Source organism: Tinamus guttatus, unplaced genomic scaffold (assembly GCF_059628265.1).
Source record: "Tinamus guttatus ecotype Peru unplaced genomic scaffold, ASM5962826v1 Tinamus_guttatus_pri_ptg000825l, whole genome shotgun sequence".
Lineage (NCBI taxonomy): Eukaryota > Metazoa > Chordata > Aves > Tinamiformes > Tinamidae > Tinamus > Tinamus guttatus.
In genome coordinates this window covers 82,408-100,752 of record NW_028289359.1, presented here as the reverse complement: position 1 = coordinate 100,752, position 18,345 = coordinate 82,408, and the positions used below count along the sequence as shown (strand labels likewise).

The 18,345-nt window shown below is 61.6% G+C and overlaps 1 protein-coding gene across 1 annotated transcript in view; it reads left to right on the top strand.

Annotated features, from left to right (window-relative positions):
- Positions 1-18,345, top strand: part of LOC104566349 (RNA polymerase II subunit A) — a 56,939-nt gene that overhangs the window by 6,625 nt on the left and 31,969 nt on the right. Inside the window, 8 exon segments of the mRNA XM_088537609.1 lie at positions 254-535; positions 6,290-6,451; positions 9,081-9,301; positions 12,484-12,539; positions 12,542-12,615; positions 13,880-14,004; positions 16,199-16,260; positions 16,263-16,408. Of these exon segments, the coding sequence (XP_088393735.1) occupies positions 254-535; positions 6,290-6,451; positions 9,081-9,301; positions 12,484-12,539; positions 12,542-12,615; positions 13,880-14,004; positions 16,199-16,260; positions 16,263-16,408 (1,128 nt within the window).

The following is an 18,345-nucleotide window of genomic DNA, read 5'->3' as shown; positions in this document are numbered from 1 at the left end:
CCCATTGATGTCCCCATTGATGTCCCCATTGATGTCCCCATTGATGTCCCCATGTCCCCACAGGGTCACGGCGGCTGCGGTCGCTACCAGCCCCATGTCCCCTCAACCCCATGTCCCCATTGATGTCCCCATGTCCCTACAGGGTCACGGTGGCTGTGGTCGCTACCAGCCCCATGTCCCCTCAACCCCATGTCCCCATTGATGTCCCCAGTGATGTCCCCATGTCCCCAATGATGTCCCCATGTCCCCACAGGGTCACGGCGGCTGCGGTCGCTACCAGCCGCGCATCCGCCGCTCCGGCCTGGAGCTGTACGCCGAGTGGAAGCACGTGAACGAGGACTCGCAGGAGAAGAAGATCCTGCTGAGCCCCGAGCGCGTCCACGAGATCTTCAAGCGCATCTCGGACGACGAGTGCTTCGTGCTGGGCATGGAGCCGCGGTTCGCGCGGCCCGAGTGGATGGTGTGCACGGTGCTGCCGGTGCCGCCGCTGGCGGTACGACCCGCTGTGGTCATGCAGGGATCCGCACGGAACCAGGTGGGTAATGAGGGTCCTGGGTGGGGTTTGGGGTGATTCTGGGGGTTCTCCATGGGGTTTGGGGGTTCTCCATGGGGTTTGGGGTGATTCTGGGGGTTCTCCATGGGGTTTGGGGTCCTGCACGGTGCTGCCGGTGCCGCCGCTGGCCGTGCGACCCGCCGTGGTCATGCAGGGCTCGGCACGGAACCAGGTGGGTAACGAAGGTCCTGGATGAGATTTGGGGTGATTCTGGGGGTCCAGGTTGGGATCTGGGGTGATTCTGGGGGTCCTGGATGGGGTTTGGGGTCCTCCATGGTGTGCACGGTGCTGCCGGTGCCGCCGCTGGCCGTGCGCCCGGCCGTGGTCATGCAGGGATCCGCACAGAACCAGGTGGGTGTCCAGGAGGTCCTGGATGGGTTTGGGGGTTCTCGATGGGGTTTGGGGTGATTCTGGGGATTCCCGATGGGGTTTGGGGGTTCTCCATGGGGTTTGGGGGTTCTCCATGGGGTTTGGGGTGATTCTGGGGGTTCTCCATGGGGTTTGGGGTCCTGCACGGTGCTGCCGGTGCCGCCGCTGGCCGTGCGCCTGGCCGTGGTCATGCAGGGATCGGCGCGGAACCAGGTGGGTACGGGATGGGATTTGGGGTGATTTTGGGGGTTCTCCATGGGGTTTGGGGGTTCCCCATGGGGTTTGGGGTCCTGCATGGTGTGCACGGTGCTGCCGGTGCCGCCGCTGGCCGTGCGGCCCGCCGTGGTCATGCAGGGATCAGCAAGGAACCAGGTGGGTAATGAGTGTCCTGGATGAGATTTGGGGTGATTCTGGGGGTCCAGGTTGGGATCTGGGGTGATTCTGGGGGTTCTCCATGGGGTTTGGGGTCCTGCACGGTGCTGCCGGTGCCGCCGCTGGTGGTACGACCCGCCGTGGTCATGCAGGGATCCGCACGGAACCAGGTGGGTACGGGATGGGGTTTGGGGGTTCTCCATGGGGTTTGGGGGTTCTCCATGGGGTTTGGGGGTTCTCCATGGAGTTTGGGGTCCTCCATGGTGTGCACGGTGCTGCCGGTGCCGCCGCTGGCCGTGCGCCCGGCCGTGGTCATGCAGGGATCGGCACGGAACCAGGTGGGTAATGAAGGTCCTGGATGGGGTTTGGGGTGATTCTGGGGGTCCTCCATGGGGTTTGGGGGTCCTCCATGGGGTTTGGGGGTCCTCCATGGGGTTTGGGGGTTCTCCATGGGGTTTGGGGTCCTCCATGATGTGCACGGTGCTGCCGGTGCCGCCGCTGGCCGTGCGGCCCGCCGTGGTCATGCAGGGATCCGCAAGGAACCAGGTGGGTTCTCCATGGGGTTTGGGGTGATTCTGGGGGTTCTCCATGGGGTTTGGGGGTTCTCCATGGGGTTTGGGGTCCTCCATGGTGTGCACGGTGCGGCCGGCCGTGGTCATGCAGGGCTCGGCACGGAACCAGGTGGGTACAGGGGGTCCTGGATGGGATCTGGGGGACAGGAGCTGCTCCCTGGGGTCGTTTGGGGGTCCTGGATGGGATTTGGGGGTCCTGGATGGGGTTTGGGGTGATTCTGGGGGTTCTTCATGGGGTTTGGGGGTTCTCCATGGGGTTTGGGGGTCCTGGATGGGGTTTGGGGGTCCTCCATGGGGTTTGGGGTCCTCCATGGTGTGCACGGTGCTGCCGGTGCCGCCGCTGGCCGTGCGCCCGGCCGTGGTCATGCAGGGCTCCGCACAGAACCAGGTGGGTAATGAGTGTCCTGGATGAGATTTGGGGTGATTCTGGGGGTCCAGGTTGGGATCTGGGGTGATTCTGGGGGTCCTCCATGGGGTCTTGGGGTCCTCCATGGGGTTTGGGGGTCCTCCATGGGGTTTGGGGGTCCTCCATGGGGTTTGGGGTCCTGCACGGTGCTGCCGGTGCCGCCGCTGGCCGTGCGACCCGCCGTGGTCATGCAGGGATCCGCACGGAACCAGGTGGGTCTGGGATGGGGTTTGGGGGTTCTCCATGGGGTTTGGGGGTCCTGGATGGGATTTGGGTGGGTCTGGGGGTTCTCCATGGGGTTTGGGGTCCTGCACGGTGCTGCCGGTGCCGCCGCTGGCCGTGCGGCCCGCCGTGGTCATGCAGGGCTCAGCACGGAACCAGGTGGGTCTGGGATGGGGTTTGGGGTGATTCTGGGGGTCCTCCATGGGGTTTGGGGGTCCTGGATGGGGTTTGGGGTGATTCTGGAGGTTCTCCATGGGGTTTGGGGGTTCTCCATGGGGTTTGGGGTCCTCCATGGTGTGCACGGTGCTGCCGGTGCCGCCGCTGGCCGTGCGCCCGGCCGTGGTCATGCAGGGATCCGCACGGAACCAGGTGGGTCCTGGATGGGGTTTGGGGGTTCTCAATGGGATTTGGGGTGATTCTGGGGATCCTCCATGGGGTTTGGGGGTTCTCCATGGGGTTTGGGGGTTCTCCAAGGGGTTTGGGGTCCTCCATGGTGTGCACGGTGCTGCTGGTGCCGCCGCTGGCGGTACGACCCGCCGTGGTCATGCAGGGCTCGGCACGGAACCAGGTGGGTCCGGGATGGGGTTTGGGGTGATTCTGGGGGTCCTCAATGGGGTTTGGGTGGGTTTGGGGGTCCTGGATGGGGTTTGGGGTGATTCTGGGGGTTCTCCATGGGGTTTGGGGTCCTCCATGGGGTTTGGGGTCCTCCATGGTGTGCACGGTGCTGCCGGTGCCGCCGCTGGCCGTGCGCCCGGCCGTGGTCATGCAGGGATCCGCAAGGAACCAGGTGGGTCTGGATGGGGTTTGGGGTGATTCTGGGGGTCCAGGTTGGGATCTGGGGTGATTCTGGGGGTTCTCCATGGGGTTTGGGGGTCCTGGATGGGGTTTGGGGGTTCTCCATGGGGTCTGGGGGTTCTCCATGGGGTTTGGGGTCCTCCATGGTGTGCACGGTGCTGCCGGTGCCACCGCTGGCCGTGCGGCCCGCCGTGGTCATGCAGGGCTCGGCACGGAACCAGGTGGGTACGGGATGGGGTTTGGGGTGATTCTGGGGATCCTGGATGGGGTTTGGGGTGATTTTGGGGGTCCTGGATGGGGTTTGGGGGTTCTCCATGGGGTTTGGGGGTCCTGGATGGGGTTTGGGGTCCTCCATGGTCTGCACGGTGCTGCCGGTGCCGCCGCTGGCCGTGCGCCCGGCCGTGGTCATGCAGGGATCAGCAAGGAACCAGGTGGGTACGGGATGGGGTTTGGGGGTTCTCAATGGGGTTTGGGGGTCCTCCATGGGGTTTGGGGGTCCTGGATGGGGTTTGGGGTCCTGCACGGTGCTGCCGGTGCCGCCGCTGGCCGTGCGGCCCGCCGTGGTCATGCAGGGATCGGCACGGAACCAGGTGGGTACGGGATGGGGTTTGGGGTGATTCTGGGGATCCTCCATGGGGTTTGGGGTGATTCTGGGGGTTCTCCATGGGGTTTGGGGGTTCTCCATGGGGTTTGGGGGTCCTGGATGGGGTTTGGGGTCCTCCATGGTGTGCACGGTGCTGCCGGTGCCGCCGCTGGCCGTGCGCCCGGCCGTGGTCATGCAGGGATCGGCACGGAACCAGGTGGGTACGGGATGGGGTTTGGGGTGATTCTGGGGATCCTGGATGGGGTTTGGGGTGATTTTGGGGGTTCTCCATGGGGTCTGGGGGTTCTCCATGGGGTTTGGGGTCCTCCATGGTGTGCACGGTGCTGCCGGTGCCGCCACTGGCCGTGCGCCCGGCCGTGGTCATGCAGGGATCGGCACGGAACCAGGGGGGTTCTCCATGGGGTTTGGGGGTTCTCCATGGGGTTTGGGGGTTCTCCATGGGGTTTGGGGGTTCTCCATGGTGTGCACGGTGCTGCCGGTGCCGCCGCTGGTGGTACGACCCGCCGTGGTCATGCAGGGCTCCGCGCGGAACCAGGTGGGTCCTGGATGGGGTTTGGGGTGATTCTGGGGGTCCTGGATGGGGTTTGGGGTGATTCTGGGGGTCCTGGATGGGGTTTGGGGTGATTCTGGGGATCCTGGATGGGGTCTGGGTGGGTTTGGGGGTCCTGGATGGGGTTTGGGGTCCTGCATGGTGTGCACGGTGCTGCCCGTGCGGCCGGCCGTGGTCATGCAGGGATCGGCACGGAACCAGGTGGGTACGGGATGGGGTTTGGGTGGGTTTGGGGGTTCTCCATGGGGTCTGGGGGTTCTCCATGGGGTTTGGGGGTTCTCCATGGGGTTTGGGGTCCTCCATGGTGTGCACGGTGCTGCCGGTGCCGCCGCTGGCCGTGTGGCCCGCCGTGGTCATGCAGGGATCGGCACGGAACCAGGTGGGTCCGGGATGGGGTTTGGGGTGATTCTGGGGGTCCTGGATGGGGTCTGGGGGTTCTCCATGGGATTTGGGGTCCTCCATGGTGTGCACGGTGCTGCCGGTGCCGCCGCTGGCCGTGCGCCCGGCCGTGGTCATGCAGGGATCCGCACGGAACCAGGTGGGTCTGGATGGGGTTTGGGGTGATTCTGGGGGTTCTCCATGGGGTTTGGGGGTCCTGGATGGGGTCTGGGGGTCCTCCATGGGGTTTGGGGTCCTCCATGGTGTGCACGGTGCTGCCGGTGCCGCCGCTGGCGGTACGACCCGCCGTGGTCATGCAGGGATCCGCAAGGAACCAGGTGGGGATCCAGGGGGTTCTCCATGGGGTTTGGGGGTTCTCCATGGGGTTTGGGGGTTCTCCATGGGGTTTGGGGTGATTCTGGGGGTTCTTGATGGGGTTTGGGGGTTCCCCATGGGGTTTGGGGTCCTCCATGGTGTGCACGGTGCTGCCGGTGCCGCCGCTGGCCGTGCGCCCCGCCGTGGTCATGCAGGGCTCCGCACGGAACCAGGTGGGTAACGAAGGTCCTGGATGAGATTTGGGGTGATTCTGGGGGTCCTGGATGGGGTTGGGGTGATTCTGGGGGTTCTCCATGGGGTTTGGGTGGGTTTGGGGGTTCTCCATGGGGTTTGGGGTCCTGGATGGTGTGCACCGTGCTGCCCGGCCATGGTCATGCAGGGCTCCGCAAGGAACCAGGTGGGTACGGGGGGTCTAGGGGTGCTCCCATGATGGGGTCTGGGGGTTCTCAATGGGGTCTGGGGGGCAGGAGCTGCTCCCTGGGGTGGTTTGGGGGTCCTGGATGGGGTCTGGGGGTCCTGGATGGGATCTGGGGGGCAGGAGCTGCTCCCTGGGGTACCTTTGGGGGTCCTGGACATGATTTGGGGGTCAGGGACTGCTTCCTGGGGTGTCTTTGGGGGTTCTCAATGGGATCTGGGGGGCAGGAGCTGTTGCTTGGAGTCGTTTGGGGGGTCCTGGATGGGATCTGGGGAGTTCTGGGGGGCAGGTCCTGCTCCCTAGGTGCTTTTGGGGATCCTGGATGGGATTTGGGGTGTCCTGGATGTCAGGAGCTGCTCCTTGGGGTGATTCTGGGGGTCCTGGATGGGATTTGGGGGGCAGGAGCTGCTCCCTGGGGTCATTTGGGGGGTCCAGGATGGGATTTGGGGTGTCCTCGATATCGGGAGCTGCTCCCTGGGGTGGTTTGGGGGGTCCTGGATGGGATTTGGGGGGCAGGAGCTGCTCCCTGGGGTGATTGAGAGGGTCCTCAATGGGACTTGGGGGGCAGGAGCTGCTCCCTGGGGTCATTGAGGGGGTCCTGAATAGGACTTGGGGGGCAGGATTCGCTCCCTGGGGTGTTCTGGTCGCTCCTGGCACCGCTTTGGGGGTCCTTGTGGGCTGACGCGGCCCGTGCGCCTGTTGTTCCGCCTGTCGCAGGACGACCTGACGCACAAGCTGGCCGACATCGTGAAGATCAACAACCAGCTGCGGCGCAACGAGCAGAACGGGGCGGCCGCCCACGTCATCGCCGAGGACGTGAAGCTGCTGCAGTTCCACGTGGCCACCATGGTGGACAACGAGCTGCCCGGGCTGCCGCGGGTGAGCCGTGGGGCGGGACCCACGGCGCGGGGGGAGACGTGGGGCGCGCGAGGGCGGTGGGCGAGACCCATGGGGTGTTGGGTTGTTGGGCAAGACCCATGGCATGTTGGGCCGTTGGGTGAGACCCATGGCATGTTGGGAGCTGTGGGGCACATGAGAGCATTGGCCAAGACCCATGGGTTGTTGGCCAAGACCCATGGCGTGTTGGGTTGTTGGCCAAGACCCACGGCGTGTTGGGAGATGTGGGGCACATGAGAGCATTGGCGAAGACCCATGGGTTGTTGGCCAAGACCCATGGTGTGTTGGGAACTGTGGGGCACACTAGGGGGTTGGCCAGGACCCACGGCGTGGTGGGTTGTTGGCCAGGACCCACGGCGTGGTGGGTTGTTGGCCAGGACCCACGGCGTGTTGGGAGATGTGGGGCACACTAGGGTGTTGGCCAAGACCCACGGCGTGTTGGGCCATTGGCCAAGACCCACGGCGTGTTGGGAGATGTGGGGCACTCTAGGCTGTTGGCCAAGATCCATGGCATGATGGGAGCTGTGGGGCACATGAGAGCATTGGCCAAGACCCATGGGTTGTTGGCCAAGACCCATGGTGTGTTGGGAAATGTGGGGCACACAAGGGCGTTGGGCAAGACCCACGGCACAGTGGTGGGAGCCTGGCCAAGACCCATGGCGTGATGGGAGATGTGGGGCACACTGTGGTATTGGCCAAGCCCCATGGCGTGTTGGGTTGTTGGCCAAGACCCACGGCGTGTTGGGTTGTTGGCCAAGACCCACGGCGTGTTGGGAGATGTGGGGCACATGAGAGCATTGGCGAAGACCCATGGGTTGTTGGCCAAGACCCATGGTGTGTTGGGAACTGTGGGGCACACTAGGGGGTTGGCCAGGACCCACGGCGTGTTGGGTCGTTGGCCAAGACCCATGGCGTGGTGGGAGATGTGGGGCACATGAGAGCATTGGCGAAGACCCATGGGTTGTTGGCCAAGACCCATGGCGTGTTGGGAGATGTGGGGCACATGAGGGTGTTGGCCAAGACCCACGGCGTGTTGGGTCGTTGGCCAAGACCCATGGTGTGTTGGGAGATGTGGGGCACTCTAGGGTGTTGGCCAAGATCCATGGCATGATGGGAGCTGTGGGGCACATGAGAGCATTGGCCAAGACCCATGGGTTGTTGGCCAAGACCCATGGTGTGTTGGGAAATGTGGGGCACACAAGGGCGTTGGGCAAGACCCATGGCACGGTGGTGGGAGCCTGGCCAAGACCCATGGCATGGTGGGAGATGTGGGGCACACACTGTGGTATTGGGTAAGACTCATGGAGTGTTGGGAGGTTGGCCAAGACCCATGGCATGGTGGGAGCTATGGGGCACCCTAGGGTCGTTGGCCAAGACCCACGGCGTGTTGGGTCGTTGGCCAAGACCCATGGCGTGGTAGGAGCTGTGGGGCACGCTAGGGAGTTGGGTAAGACCCATGGCGTGTTGGGAGATGTGGGGCACGTGAGGGCGTTGGCCAAGCCCCATGGCGTGTTGGGTTGTTGGCCAAGCCCCATGGCGTGTTGGGTTGTTGGCCAAGCCCCATGGCGTGGTAGGAGCTGTGGGGCACACTATGGTGTTGGCCAAGCCCTATGGCATGATGGGAGCTGTGGGGCACATGAGGGCATTGGGCAAGACCCATGGCATGCTGGGAAATGTGGGGCACGCTAGGGTGTTGGGCATGACCCATGACATGGCAGGATCTGTGGGGCACACTAGGGTGTTGGCCAAGCCTCATGGCATGATGGGAGCTATGGGGCACACTAGGGCATTGGCCAAGACCCATGGAGTGTTGGGCTGTTGGCCAAGCCCCATGGCATGCTGGGAGCTGTGGGGCACAGTAGGGGGCTGGCCAAGCCCCATGGCATGGTGGGAACTGTGGGGCACGACCCATGGCGTGATGGGAGCTGTGGGGCACACTGGGGTATTGGGTAAGACCCATGGAGTGTTGGGCCGTTGGCCAAGCCCCATGGCATGATGGGAGTTGTGGGGCACACTAGGGCGCTGGCCAAGCCCCATGGCGTGTTCGGTTGTTGGCCAAGCTCCATGGCATGATGGGAGCTGTGGGGCACGACCCATGGCGTGATGGGAGCTGTGGGGCACACGGGGGTATTAGGTAAGACCCATGGTGGGTTGGGTTGTTGGCCAAGACCCATGGCACGTTGGGCCACCCCAATGCGTCACCCCATCCCCACGTCATCCGGGCAGGCCCCAGAGCATGCTGGGAGCTGTGGGGCACAACCCATGGCATGGCGGGATCTGTGGGGCACACTAGCGCATTGACCAAGCCCCATGGCATGATGGGAGCTGTGGGGCACGACCCATGGCATGGCGGGATCTGTGGGGCACACTAGCGCATTGACCAAGCCCCATGGCATGATGGGAGCTGTGGGGCACGACCCATGGCATGGCGGGATCTGTGGGGCACACTGGGGTATTGGCCAAGACCCATGGCGTGTTGGCTTGTTGGCCAAGCCCCATGGCACGTTGTGCTGTTGGCCAAGCCCATGGGTACATTGGGCGCCATGGGGCCACCCCGATGGGTCCCCCCAGCCCCACATCATGGCCGCCAGCCCCCCGCGTGTCCCCCCAGGCCATGCAGAAGTCGGGGCGGCCCCTCAAGTCGCTCAAGCAGCGGCTCAAGGGCAAGGAGGGCCGCGTGCGGGGCAACCTCATGGGCAAGCGCGTGGACTTCTCGGCCCGCACCGTCATCACGCCCGACCCCAACCTCTCCATCGACCAAGTGGGCGTCCCCCGCTCCATCGCCGCCAACATGACCTTCGCCGAGATCGTCACCCCCTTCAACATCGACCGGTGGGCGCCAGGGGGCGGCCGCGGCACCCGAGGGACCCATAGATACCATGTGGGGGGCACCCAAGGGACCCATGGGCACCATGTTGGGGGCACCTGGGTAGCCCTGGGTGGACATTGGGGTCATGGGGACACCCAAGAGATCCATAGACACCATGTGGGGGGCACCCTGGAAGCCATAGGTGGACACGGGGGTCATGGGCACATCCAAAGGACCCATAGACACCATGTGGGGGGCACCCAAGGGAGCCCTATGTGGACACTGGGGTCATGGTGGCACCCAAGGGACCTATAGACACCTTGTGGGGGGCACCTGTGTAGCCCTGGGTGGACATTGGGGTCATGGGGACATCTAAGGGACCCACAGATAACATGTTGGGGCACCCAAGGGACCTGTGGGCATCGTGTTGGGGCACCTGGGTAGCCATGGGTGGACATTGGGGCCATGGTGGCACCCAAGGGACCCATAGACACCTTGTGGGGGGCACCTGGGTAGCCATGGGTGGACATGGGGGTCATGGTGGCACCCGAGGGACCCATAGACACCTTGTGGGGGGCACCTGGGTAGCCATGGGTGGACATGGGGGTCATGGTGGCACCCAAGGGACCCATAGACACCTTGTGGGGGACACCCGGGGAGCTCTAGGTGGACATGGAGGTCATGGGGACCTCCAAGGGACCCATAGATACCATGTGGGGGGCACCCAAGGGAACCATGGGCACCATGTTGGGGCACCTGGGTAGCCATGGGTGGACATTGGGGTCATGGTGGCACCCGAGGGACCCATAGACACCTTGTGGGGGGCACCTGGGTAGCCCTGGGTGGACATTGGGGCCATGGTGGCACCCAAGGGACCCATAGGCACCATGTGGGGGGCACCCAGGAAGCCATAGGTGGACACTGGGGTCATGGGGGCACCCAAGGGACCTGTGGGCACCGTGTTGGGGCACCTGGGTAGCCCTGGGTGGACATGGAGGTCATGGTGGCACCCAAAGGACCCATAGACACCATGTGGGGGGCACCTGGGTAGCCCTGGGTGGACATTGGGGTCATGGTGGCACCCAAGGGACCCATAGACACCTTGTGGGGGGCACCTGGGTAGCCATGGGTGGACATGGGGGTCATGGTGGCACCCAAGGGACCCATAGTTCGTCACCCCCTTCAACATCGACCAGTGGGCGCCGGGGGGCGGGAGCTGGGGGGCAGCCCCGGCACCCAAGGGACCTGTGGGTGCCATGGGGGGTACCTGGGTAGCCATGGGGTTCATGGGGACATCCAAGGGACCCATAGATACCATGTGGGGGGAGCCCTAGGTGGACATGGGGGTCATGGTGGCACCCAAAGGCCCCATAGACACCGTGTGGGGCCACCTGAGTAGCCCTATGTGGACATGGGGGTCATGGTGGCACCCGAGGGACCCATAGGCACCATGTGGGGGGCACCCAGGAAGCCATAGGTGGACACTGGGGTCATGGTGGCACCCAAGGGACCTGTGGGCACCGTGTTGGGGCACCTGGGTAGCCCTGGGTGGACATTGGGGTCATGGAGGCACCCAATGGGCCCATAGACATCATATGGGGGGCACCTGGGTGGACATGGGGGTCATGGTGGCACCCATTGGGCCCGTAGGCACCATGTCGGGGCACCTGGGTAGCCCTAGGTGGACATGCGGGTCATGGGGACATCCAAGGGACCCATGGGTGCCATGTGGGGGGCTCCCAGACAACCCTGGGTGGACATTGGGGTCATGGTGGCACCCAAGGGACCCATAGACACCATGTGGGGGGCACCTGGGTAGCCCTGGGTGGACATTGGGGTCATGGTGGCACCCAGTGGGCCCATAGACATCATGTGGGGGGCACCTGGGTGGACATTGGGGTCATGGTGGCACCCAAGGGACCCATAGACACCATCTGGGGGGCACCTGGGTAGCCCTGGGTGGACATGGGGGTCATGGTGGCACCCAAGGGACCCATAGACACCATGTGGGGGGCTCCCAGGCAACCCTAGGTGGACATTGGGGTCATGGTGGCACCCAAGGGGGTCATGGTGGCACCCAATGGGCCCATAGAAACCATAAGGGGGGCACCCAGGAAGCCTTAGGTGGACATTGGGGTCATGGTGGCACCCAAGGGACCCATAGACACCATGTAGGGGGCACCTGGGTAGCCCTGGGTGGACATGGGGGTCATGGTGGCACCCAAGGGACCCATGGGCACCATGTGGGGGGAACCCTAGGTGGACCTGGGAGTCATGGTGGCACCCAAAGGCCCCGTAGATACTGTGTGGGGCCACCTGAGCAGCCCTATGTGGACATGGGGTTCATGGTGGCACCCAAGGGGGTCATGGTGGCACCCAATGGGCCCATAGACACCATATGGGGGGCACCCAGGAAGCCTTAGGTGGACATTGGGGTCATGGTGGCACCCAAGGGACCCATAGACACCATGTGGGGGACGCCCAGGCAACCCTAGGTGGACATTGGGGTCATGGTGGCACCTAAGGGACCCATGGGCACCATGGGGGCACCTGGGTAGCCCTGGGTGGACATGGGGGTCATGGTGGCACCCAAGGGACCCATAGACACCATGTGGGGGCACCTGGGAGGACATGGGGGTCATGGGGGCATCCAACGGACCCATAGATACCATGTGGGGGGGACCTGGGTAGCCTTGGGGGTCATAGCGACATCCAAGGGACCCATGGGCACCATCTTGGGGCACCTGGGTAGCCCTGGGTGGACATGGGGGCCATGGTGGCACCCAAGGGACCCATAGACACCATGTGGGGGGCTCCCAGGCAACCCTAGGTGGACATTGGGGTCATGGTGGCACCCAAGGGGGTCATGGTGGCACCCAATGGGCCCATAGACACCATACGGGGGGCACCCAGGAAGCCTTAGGTGGACATTGGGGTCATGGTGGCGCCCAAGGGACCCATAGATACCTTGTGGGGGGCACCTGGGAGGACATGGGGGTCATGGGGGCATCCAACGGACCCATAGATACATGTGGGGGGCACCTGGGTAGCCTTGGGGTCATAGGGACATCCAAGGGACCCATGGGCACCATCTGGGGGCACCTGGGTAGCCCTGGGTGGACACTGGGGTCATGGTGGCACCCAAGGGACATCCTTGGGGTGGATGTGACCCCCATGTCCCCCCTGCCCCCCGTGTCCCCCCCAGGCTGCAGGAGCTGGTCCGCCGGGGCAACAGCCAATACCCGGGGGCCAAGTACATCATCCGGACAACGGGGACCGCATCGACCTGCGCTTCCACCCCAAGCCCAGCGACCTCCACCTGCAGATCGGCTACAAGGTGGCATCTCGGGGGGCTTCCGTGGCCCGCGGTGACACCCGAGGGACCCAAACGTGGACCCATGGGGTGGCCCCATGGAGTCTTCTTTGTGCTCCTTGAAGAACCTCATTTTTGGGGGCCACCTCCTGGTTTTGGGGTCCTCAGAGAAGCTCCTTCTCCTTGGGGACCCTTGTGGGTCTTTGGAGCCCACCAGGGGTTGTCCCTGGTTTTGGGGCAGAAATCCCCTGGTTTGGGTCTTCTCCTGGAAGCCCCTTTAGGACCCTGGTTTTGGGGCAGAAATCCCCTGGTTTGGGACTTCTCCAGCCCCTGGGATTGTTGGGAATCCATCCTGGAAGCCCCTCTGGGACCCTGGTTTTGGGGCAGAAATCCCCTGGTTTGGGACTTCTTCTGGATTGTTGGGAATCCATCCTGGAAGCCCCTCTAGGACCCTGGTTTTGGGGCAGAAATCCCCTGGTTTGGGACATCTCCAGCCCCTGGGATTGTTGGGAATCCATCCTGGAAGCCCCTCTAGGACCCTCGATTTGGGGCAGAAATCCCCTGGTTTGGGTCTTCTCCTGGGATTGTTGGGAATCCATCCTGGAAGTCCCTCTAGGACCCTGGTTTTGGGGCAGAAATCCCCTGGTTTGGGTCTTCTCCTGGAAGCCCCTCTAGGACCCTGGTTTTGGGGCAGAATCCCCTGGTTTGGGTCTTCTCCTGGGATTGTTGGGAATCCATCCTGGAAGCTCCTCTAGGACCTGGTTTTGGGGCAGAAATCCCCTGGTTTGAGACTTCTCCTGGGATTGTTGGGAATCCATCCTGGAAGCCCCTCTAGGACCCTGGTTTTGGGGCAGAAATCCCTGGTTTGGGACTTCTCTGGGATTGTTGGGAATCCATCCTGGAAGACCCTCTAGGACCCTGGTTTTGGGCAGAAATCCCCTGGTTTGGGACTTCTCCAGCCCTGGGATTGTTGGGAATCCATCCTGGAAGCCCCTCTAGGACCCTCAGTTTGGGGCAGAAATCCCTGGTTTGGGGTCTTCTCCTGGAAGCCCCTTTAGGACCCTGGTTTTGGGGCAGAAATCCCCTGGTTTGGGACATCTCCAGCCCCTGGGATTGTTGGGAATCCATCCTGGAAGCCCCTCTAGGACCCTCAGTTTGGGCAGAAATCCCTGGTTTGGGACTTCTTCTGGGATTGTTGGGAATCCATCCTGGAAGCCCCTCTAGGACCCTGGTTTTGGGGTCCCTGGACCCCTGGATTGTGTGGGGTGACGCCGGCCGTTGTCCCCAGGTGGAGCGTCACATGTGTGACGGGGACATCGTCATCTTCAACCGGCAGCCCACGCTGCACAAGATGTCCATGATGGGCCACCGCGTCCGCATCCTGCCCTGGTCCACCTTCCGCCTCAACCTCAGGTAGCCCCGGGGCCTCCTGCCCCACGCGTGGCCCACGGCGGCTCCCCGAGATGCTCCGGGTGCCCCCAAAACTGTCGCCTTGACCCAAGATTGTCCTAGTAGGTGTTCCAGTGTCCTCAAAACTGTGTTCTTGACCCCAAAGCTGCCCCAATGCAGGTCCCGATGTCCCCCAAACTGTCCTGGTGTTCCTAAAACTGTGTTTTTGTCCTCAAAACTGTGTCCTTGACCCCCAACCAGCCCCAATGCAGGTCCCGATGTCCCCTAAACTGTCTTGGTGTCCCCAAAACTGTGTCCTTGACCCCCAACCAGCCCAATGCAGGTCCCGATGTCCCCTAAACTGTCCTGGTGTCCCAAAACTGTGTCCTTGTCCCCAAAACTGTGTCCTTGATCCCCAAACCTGCCCCACTGCAGGTCCTGGTGTCCCCAAACCTGTCCCAGTGCAAGTCTGATGTCCCCCAAACTGTCCTGGTGTCCCCAAAACTGCGTCCTTGACCCCAAACCTGTGTCCTTGACCCCAAACCTGCCCCAGTGCAGGTCCAGTGTCCCCAAACTGTCCTGGTGTCCCTAAAACTGTGTCCTTGTCCCTAAAACTGCTCTCTTGATCCCAAACCTGCCCCAATGCAGGTCCTGATGTCCCCTAAACTGTCCTGGTGTCCCCAAAACCGCGTCCTTGACCCCAAACCTGTGTCCTTGACTCCAAACCTACCCCAATGCAGGTCCTGATGTCCCCAAACTGTCCTGGTGTCCCCAAAACTGTGTCCTTGACCCCCAACCAGCCCAATGCAGGTCCCGATGTCCCCTAAACTGTCTTGGTGTCCCCAAAACTGCGTCCTTGACCCCCAACCAGCCCCAATGCAGGTCCTGATGTCCCCTAAACTGTCCTGGTGTCCCCAAAACTGTGTCCTTGACCCCAAACCTGCCCCATGGCAGGTCCCAATATCCCCCAGATTGTCCTGGTGTCCCTAAAACTGTGTTTTTTGTCCTCAAAACTGTGTTCTTGACCCCAAACCTGCCCCAATGCAGGTCCCGATGTCTCCCAGACTGTTCTAGTGTCCCTAAAACTGCTCTTTTGACCCCAAACCTGCCCCAATGCAGGTCCCAATGTCCCCTAAACTGTCCTGGTGTCCCAAAACTGTGTCCTTGTCCCCAAAACTGTGTCCTTGACCCCAAACCTGCCCCAATGCAGGTCCCAATGTCCCCCAAACTGTCCTGGTGTCCCTAAAACTGTGTTTTTGTCCTCAAAACTGTGTCCTTGTCCCCAAAACTGCGTCCTTGACCCCAAACCTGCCCATGGCAGGTCCCAATATCCCCCAGATTGTCCTGGTGTCCCTAAAACTGTGTTTTTTGTCCTCAAAACTGTGTTCTTGACCCCAAACCTGCCCCAATGCAGGTCCGATGTCCCCCAGACTGTTCTAGTGTCCCTAAAACTGCTCTTTTGACCCCAACCTGCCCACTGCAGGTCCGATGTCCCCCAAACTGTCTAGTGTTCCCAAAACTGCGTCCTTGACCCCAAACCTGTGTCCTTGACCCCAAACCTGCCCCAATGCAGGTCCCAATGTCCCCCAAACTGTCCTGGTGTCCCCAAAACTGTGTCCTTGACCCCAAACTTGCCCCAATTCAGGTCCGATGTCCCCCAAACTGTCCTGGTGTCCCTAAAACTGTGTTTTTGTCCTCAAAACTGTGTCCTTGACCCCAGACCTGCCCCACGCAGGTCCTGATATGTCCCCCAAACTGTCCTGGTGTCCCCAAAACTGTGTCCTTGTCCCCAAAACTGTGTCCTTGACCCCAAACCTGCCCCACTGCAGGTCCTGATGTCCGCCAAATTGTTTTGGTGTCCCCAAACCTGTGTCCTTGACCTCAAACCTGCCCCAATGCAGTCCCGATGTCCCCCAGACTGTTCTAGTGTCCCTAAAATTGTGTCCTTGTCCCTAAAACTGCTTTCTTGATCCCAAAGCTGCCCCAATGCAGGTCCCGATGTCCCCCAAACTGTCCTAGTGTCCCCAAAACTGTGTCCTTGACCCCAAACCTGCCCCATGGAGGTCCCGATGTCCCCCAAGCTGTCCTGGTGTCCCCAAAACTATGTCCTTGACCCCCAACCACCCCCAACGCACGTCCCAGCGTCCCCCAACCCATCCCGGTGTCCCTGAAACACCCCGTACGGCCCCCAACCGCCTGACGCCGCCTGTCCCCGCAGCGTCACCACCCCCTACAACGCGGACTTTGACGGTGACGAGATGAACCTGCACCTGCCGCAGTCGCTGAGACGCGGGCCGAGATCCAGGAGTTGGCCATGGTGCCCCGCATGATTGTCACCCCGCAGTCCAACCGCCCCGTCATGGGCATCGTGCAGGACACCCTCACGGCCGTCCGCAAGTTCACCAAGCGCGACGTCTTCCTCGAGCGCGTCGTGCCCCGCCGCCTGTTGCGGGCGGCTGGAGGGGGTCTTGAAGGGTGTCCTTGGGCTGTAGGAAGGGGGTTTTGGGTGTTTATGGGGTGTTCCTGGATTCCAAGTGATTTGAGGGGGTCTTGAAGGGTGTTTTAGGGCTGTAGAAGGGTTTTTAGGGTGTTTATGGGGTGTTCCTGGTTCCGGGTGATTTGGGTGATTGTAGGTGTTTTAGGGCTGTAGGAAGGGGTTTTTGGGTGTTTAGGGGGTGTTCCTGGATTCCAAGTGGTTTGGATGGTTGTAGGGTGTTTTAGGGCTGTAGGAAGGGATTTTGGGGTGGTTACGGGGTGTTCCTGGTCTCCGGGTGTTTTGAGGGAAGTTGTAGAGCATCCTTGGGCTGTAGGAAGGGACTTGGGGGTGTTTATGGGCTGTTCCTGGTCTCCGAGTGTTTAGAGGGGTCTTGAAGGGCATCCTTGGGCTGTAGGAAGCGGTTTTGGGGAGCTTGTGGGGTGTTTCTGGATTCCAAGTGATTTGAGGGGGTCTTGAAGGGTGTTTTAGGGCTGTAGGAAGGGATTTTAGGGTGTTTATGGGGTGTTCCTGGGTTCCGGGTGATTTGGGGTGATTGTAGGGTGTTTTAGGGCTGTAGGAAGGGGTTTTTGGGTGTTTATGGGGTGTTCCTGGATTCCAAGTGGTTTGGGGTGGTTGTAGGGTGTTTAGGGCTGTAGGAAGGGATTTTGGGGTAGTTACGGGGTGTTCCTGGTCTCCGGGTGTTTTGAGGGAAGTTGTAGAGCATCCTTGGGCTGTAGGAAGGGATTTTGGGGTGTTTACGGGGTGTTCCTGGTCTCCGAGTGTTTTGAAGGGGTCTTGAAGGGCATCCTTGGGCTGTAGGAAGGGATTTTGGGGTGTTTATGGAGTGTTCCTGGGTTCCAGGTGATTTGGGGTGGTTGTAGAGTGTTTTAGGGCTGTAGGAAGGGATTTTGGGGTGGTTACGGGGTGTTCCTGGTCTCCGGTGTTTTGAGGGAAGTTTGTAGAGTATCCTTGGGCTGTAGGAAGGATTTGGGGGTGTTTATGGGCTGTTCCTGGTCTCGAAGTGTTTTGAAGGGGTCTTGAAAGGCACCCTTGGGCTGTAGGAAGGGATTTTGGGCTGTTTACGGGGTGTTCCTGGATTCCAAGTGATTTGGGGTGGTTGTAGAGGCGTTTTAGGGCTGTAGGAAGGGATTTTGGGGTGCTTATGGGGTGTTCCTGGTATCCGGGTGTTTTGACGGAGGTTGTAGAGCATTTTGAGGTTGTAGGAAGGGATTTTGGGGTGTTTACGGGCTGTTTCTGGGCTCCAGGTATTTAGAGTGGAGTTGTAGAGGCCTTGGTGCTGTAGGAAGGGATTTTGGGGTGTTTATGGGGTGTTCCTGGTCTCCGGGTGTTTTGAGGGAGGTTGTAGAGCATTTTAGGGCTGTAGGAAGGGGTTTGGGGTGCTTCTGGGGTGTTTTGGGGTGGTTGTAGATCATTTGGGGGCTGCAGGAAGGGATTTGGGGGTGTTTACAGGGTGTTTCTGGGCTCCAGGTGTTTAGCGTGGAGTTGTAGAGCCTTTGGGGCTGTTGGCGTTTTTAGGGCTGTTGCGGGACCTCTTTAGGCTGTAAAAAAGTTGTTTTCTGCTCTTTACAGATAGTCCTTGGGCTACAGGGAGACTTCAGGAGGTCGCAGAACCTCCTCGGGCTGTAGGAGACTTGGGGGGTTGTTCACAGACTGTCCCTGGGCCCTGTTGGGGTTCTTGCAGGGCCTGTTTGGGCTACAGTTTGGGTGATTTGGGGTGTTGCAGGGCCTGTTTGGGCTACAGTTTGAGTGATTTGGGGTGTTGCAGGGCCTGTTTGGGCTACAGTTTTGGTGATTTAGGGTGTTGCAGGGCCTGTTTGGGTGATTTGGGGTGTTGCAGGGGCTGTTTGGGCTACGGTTTGGGCGATTTT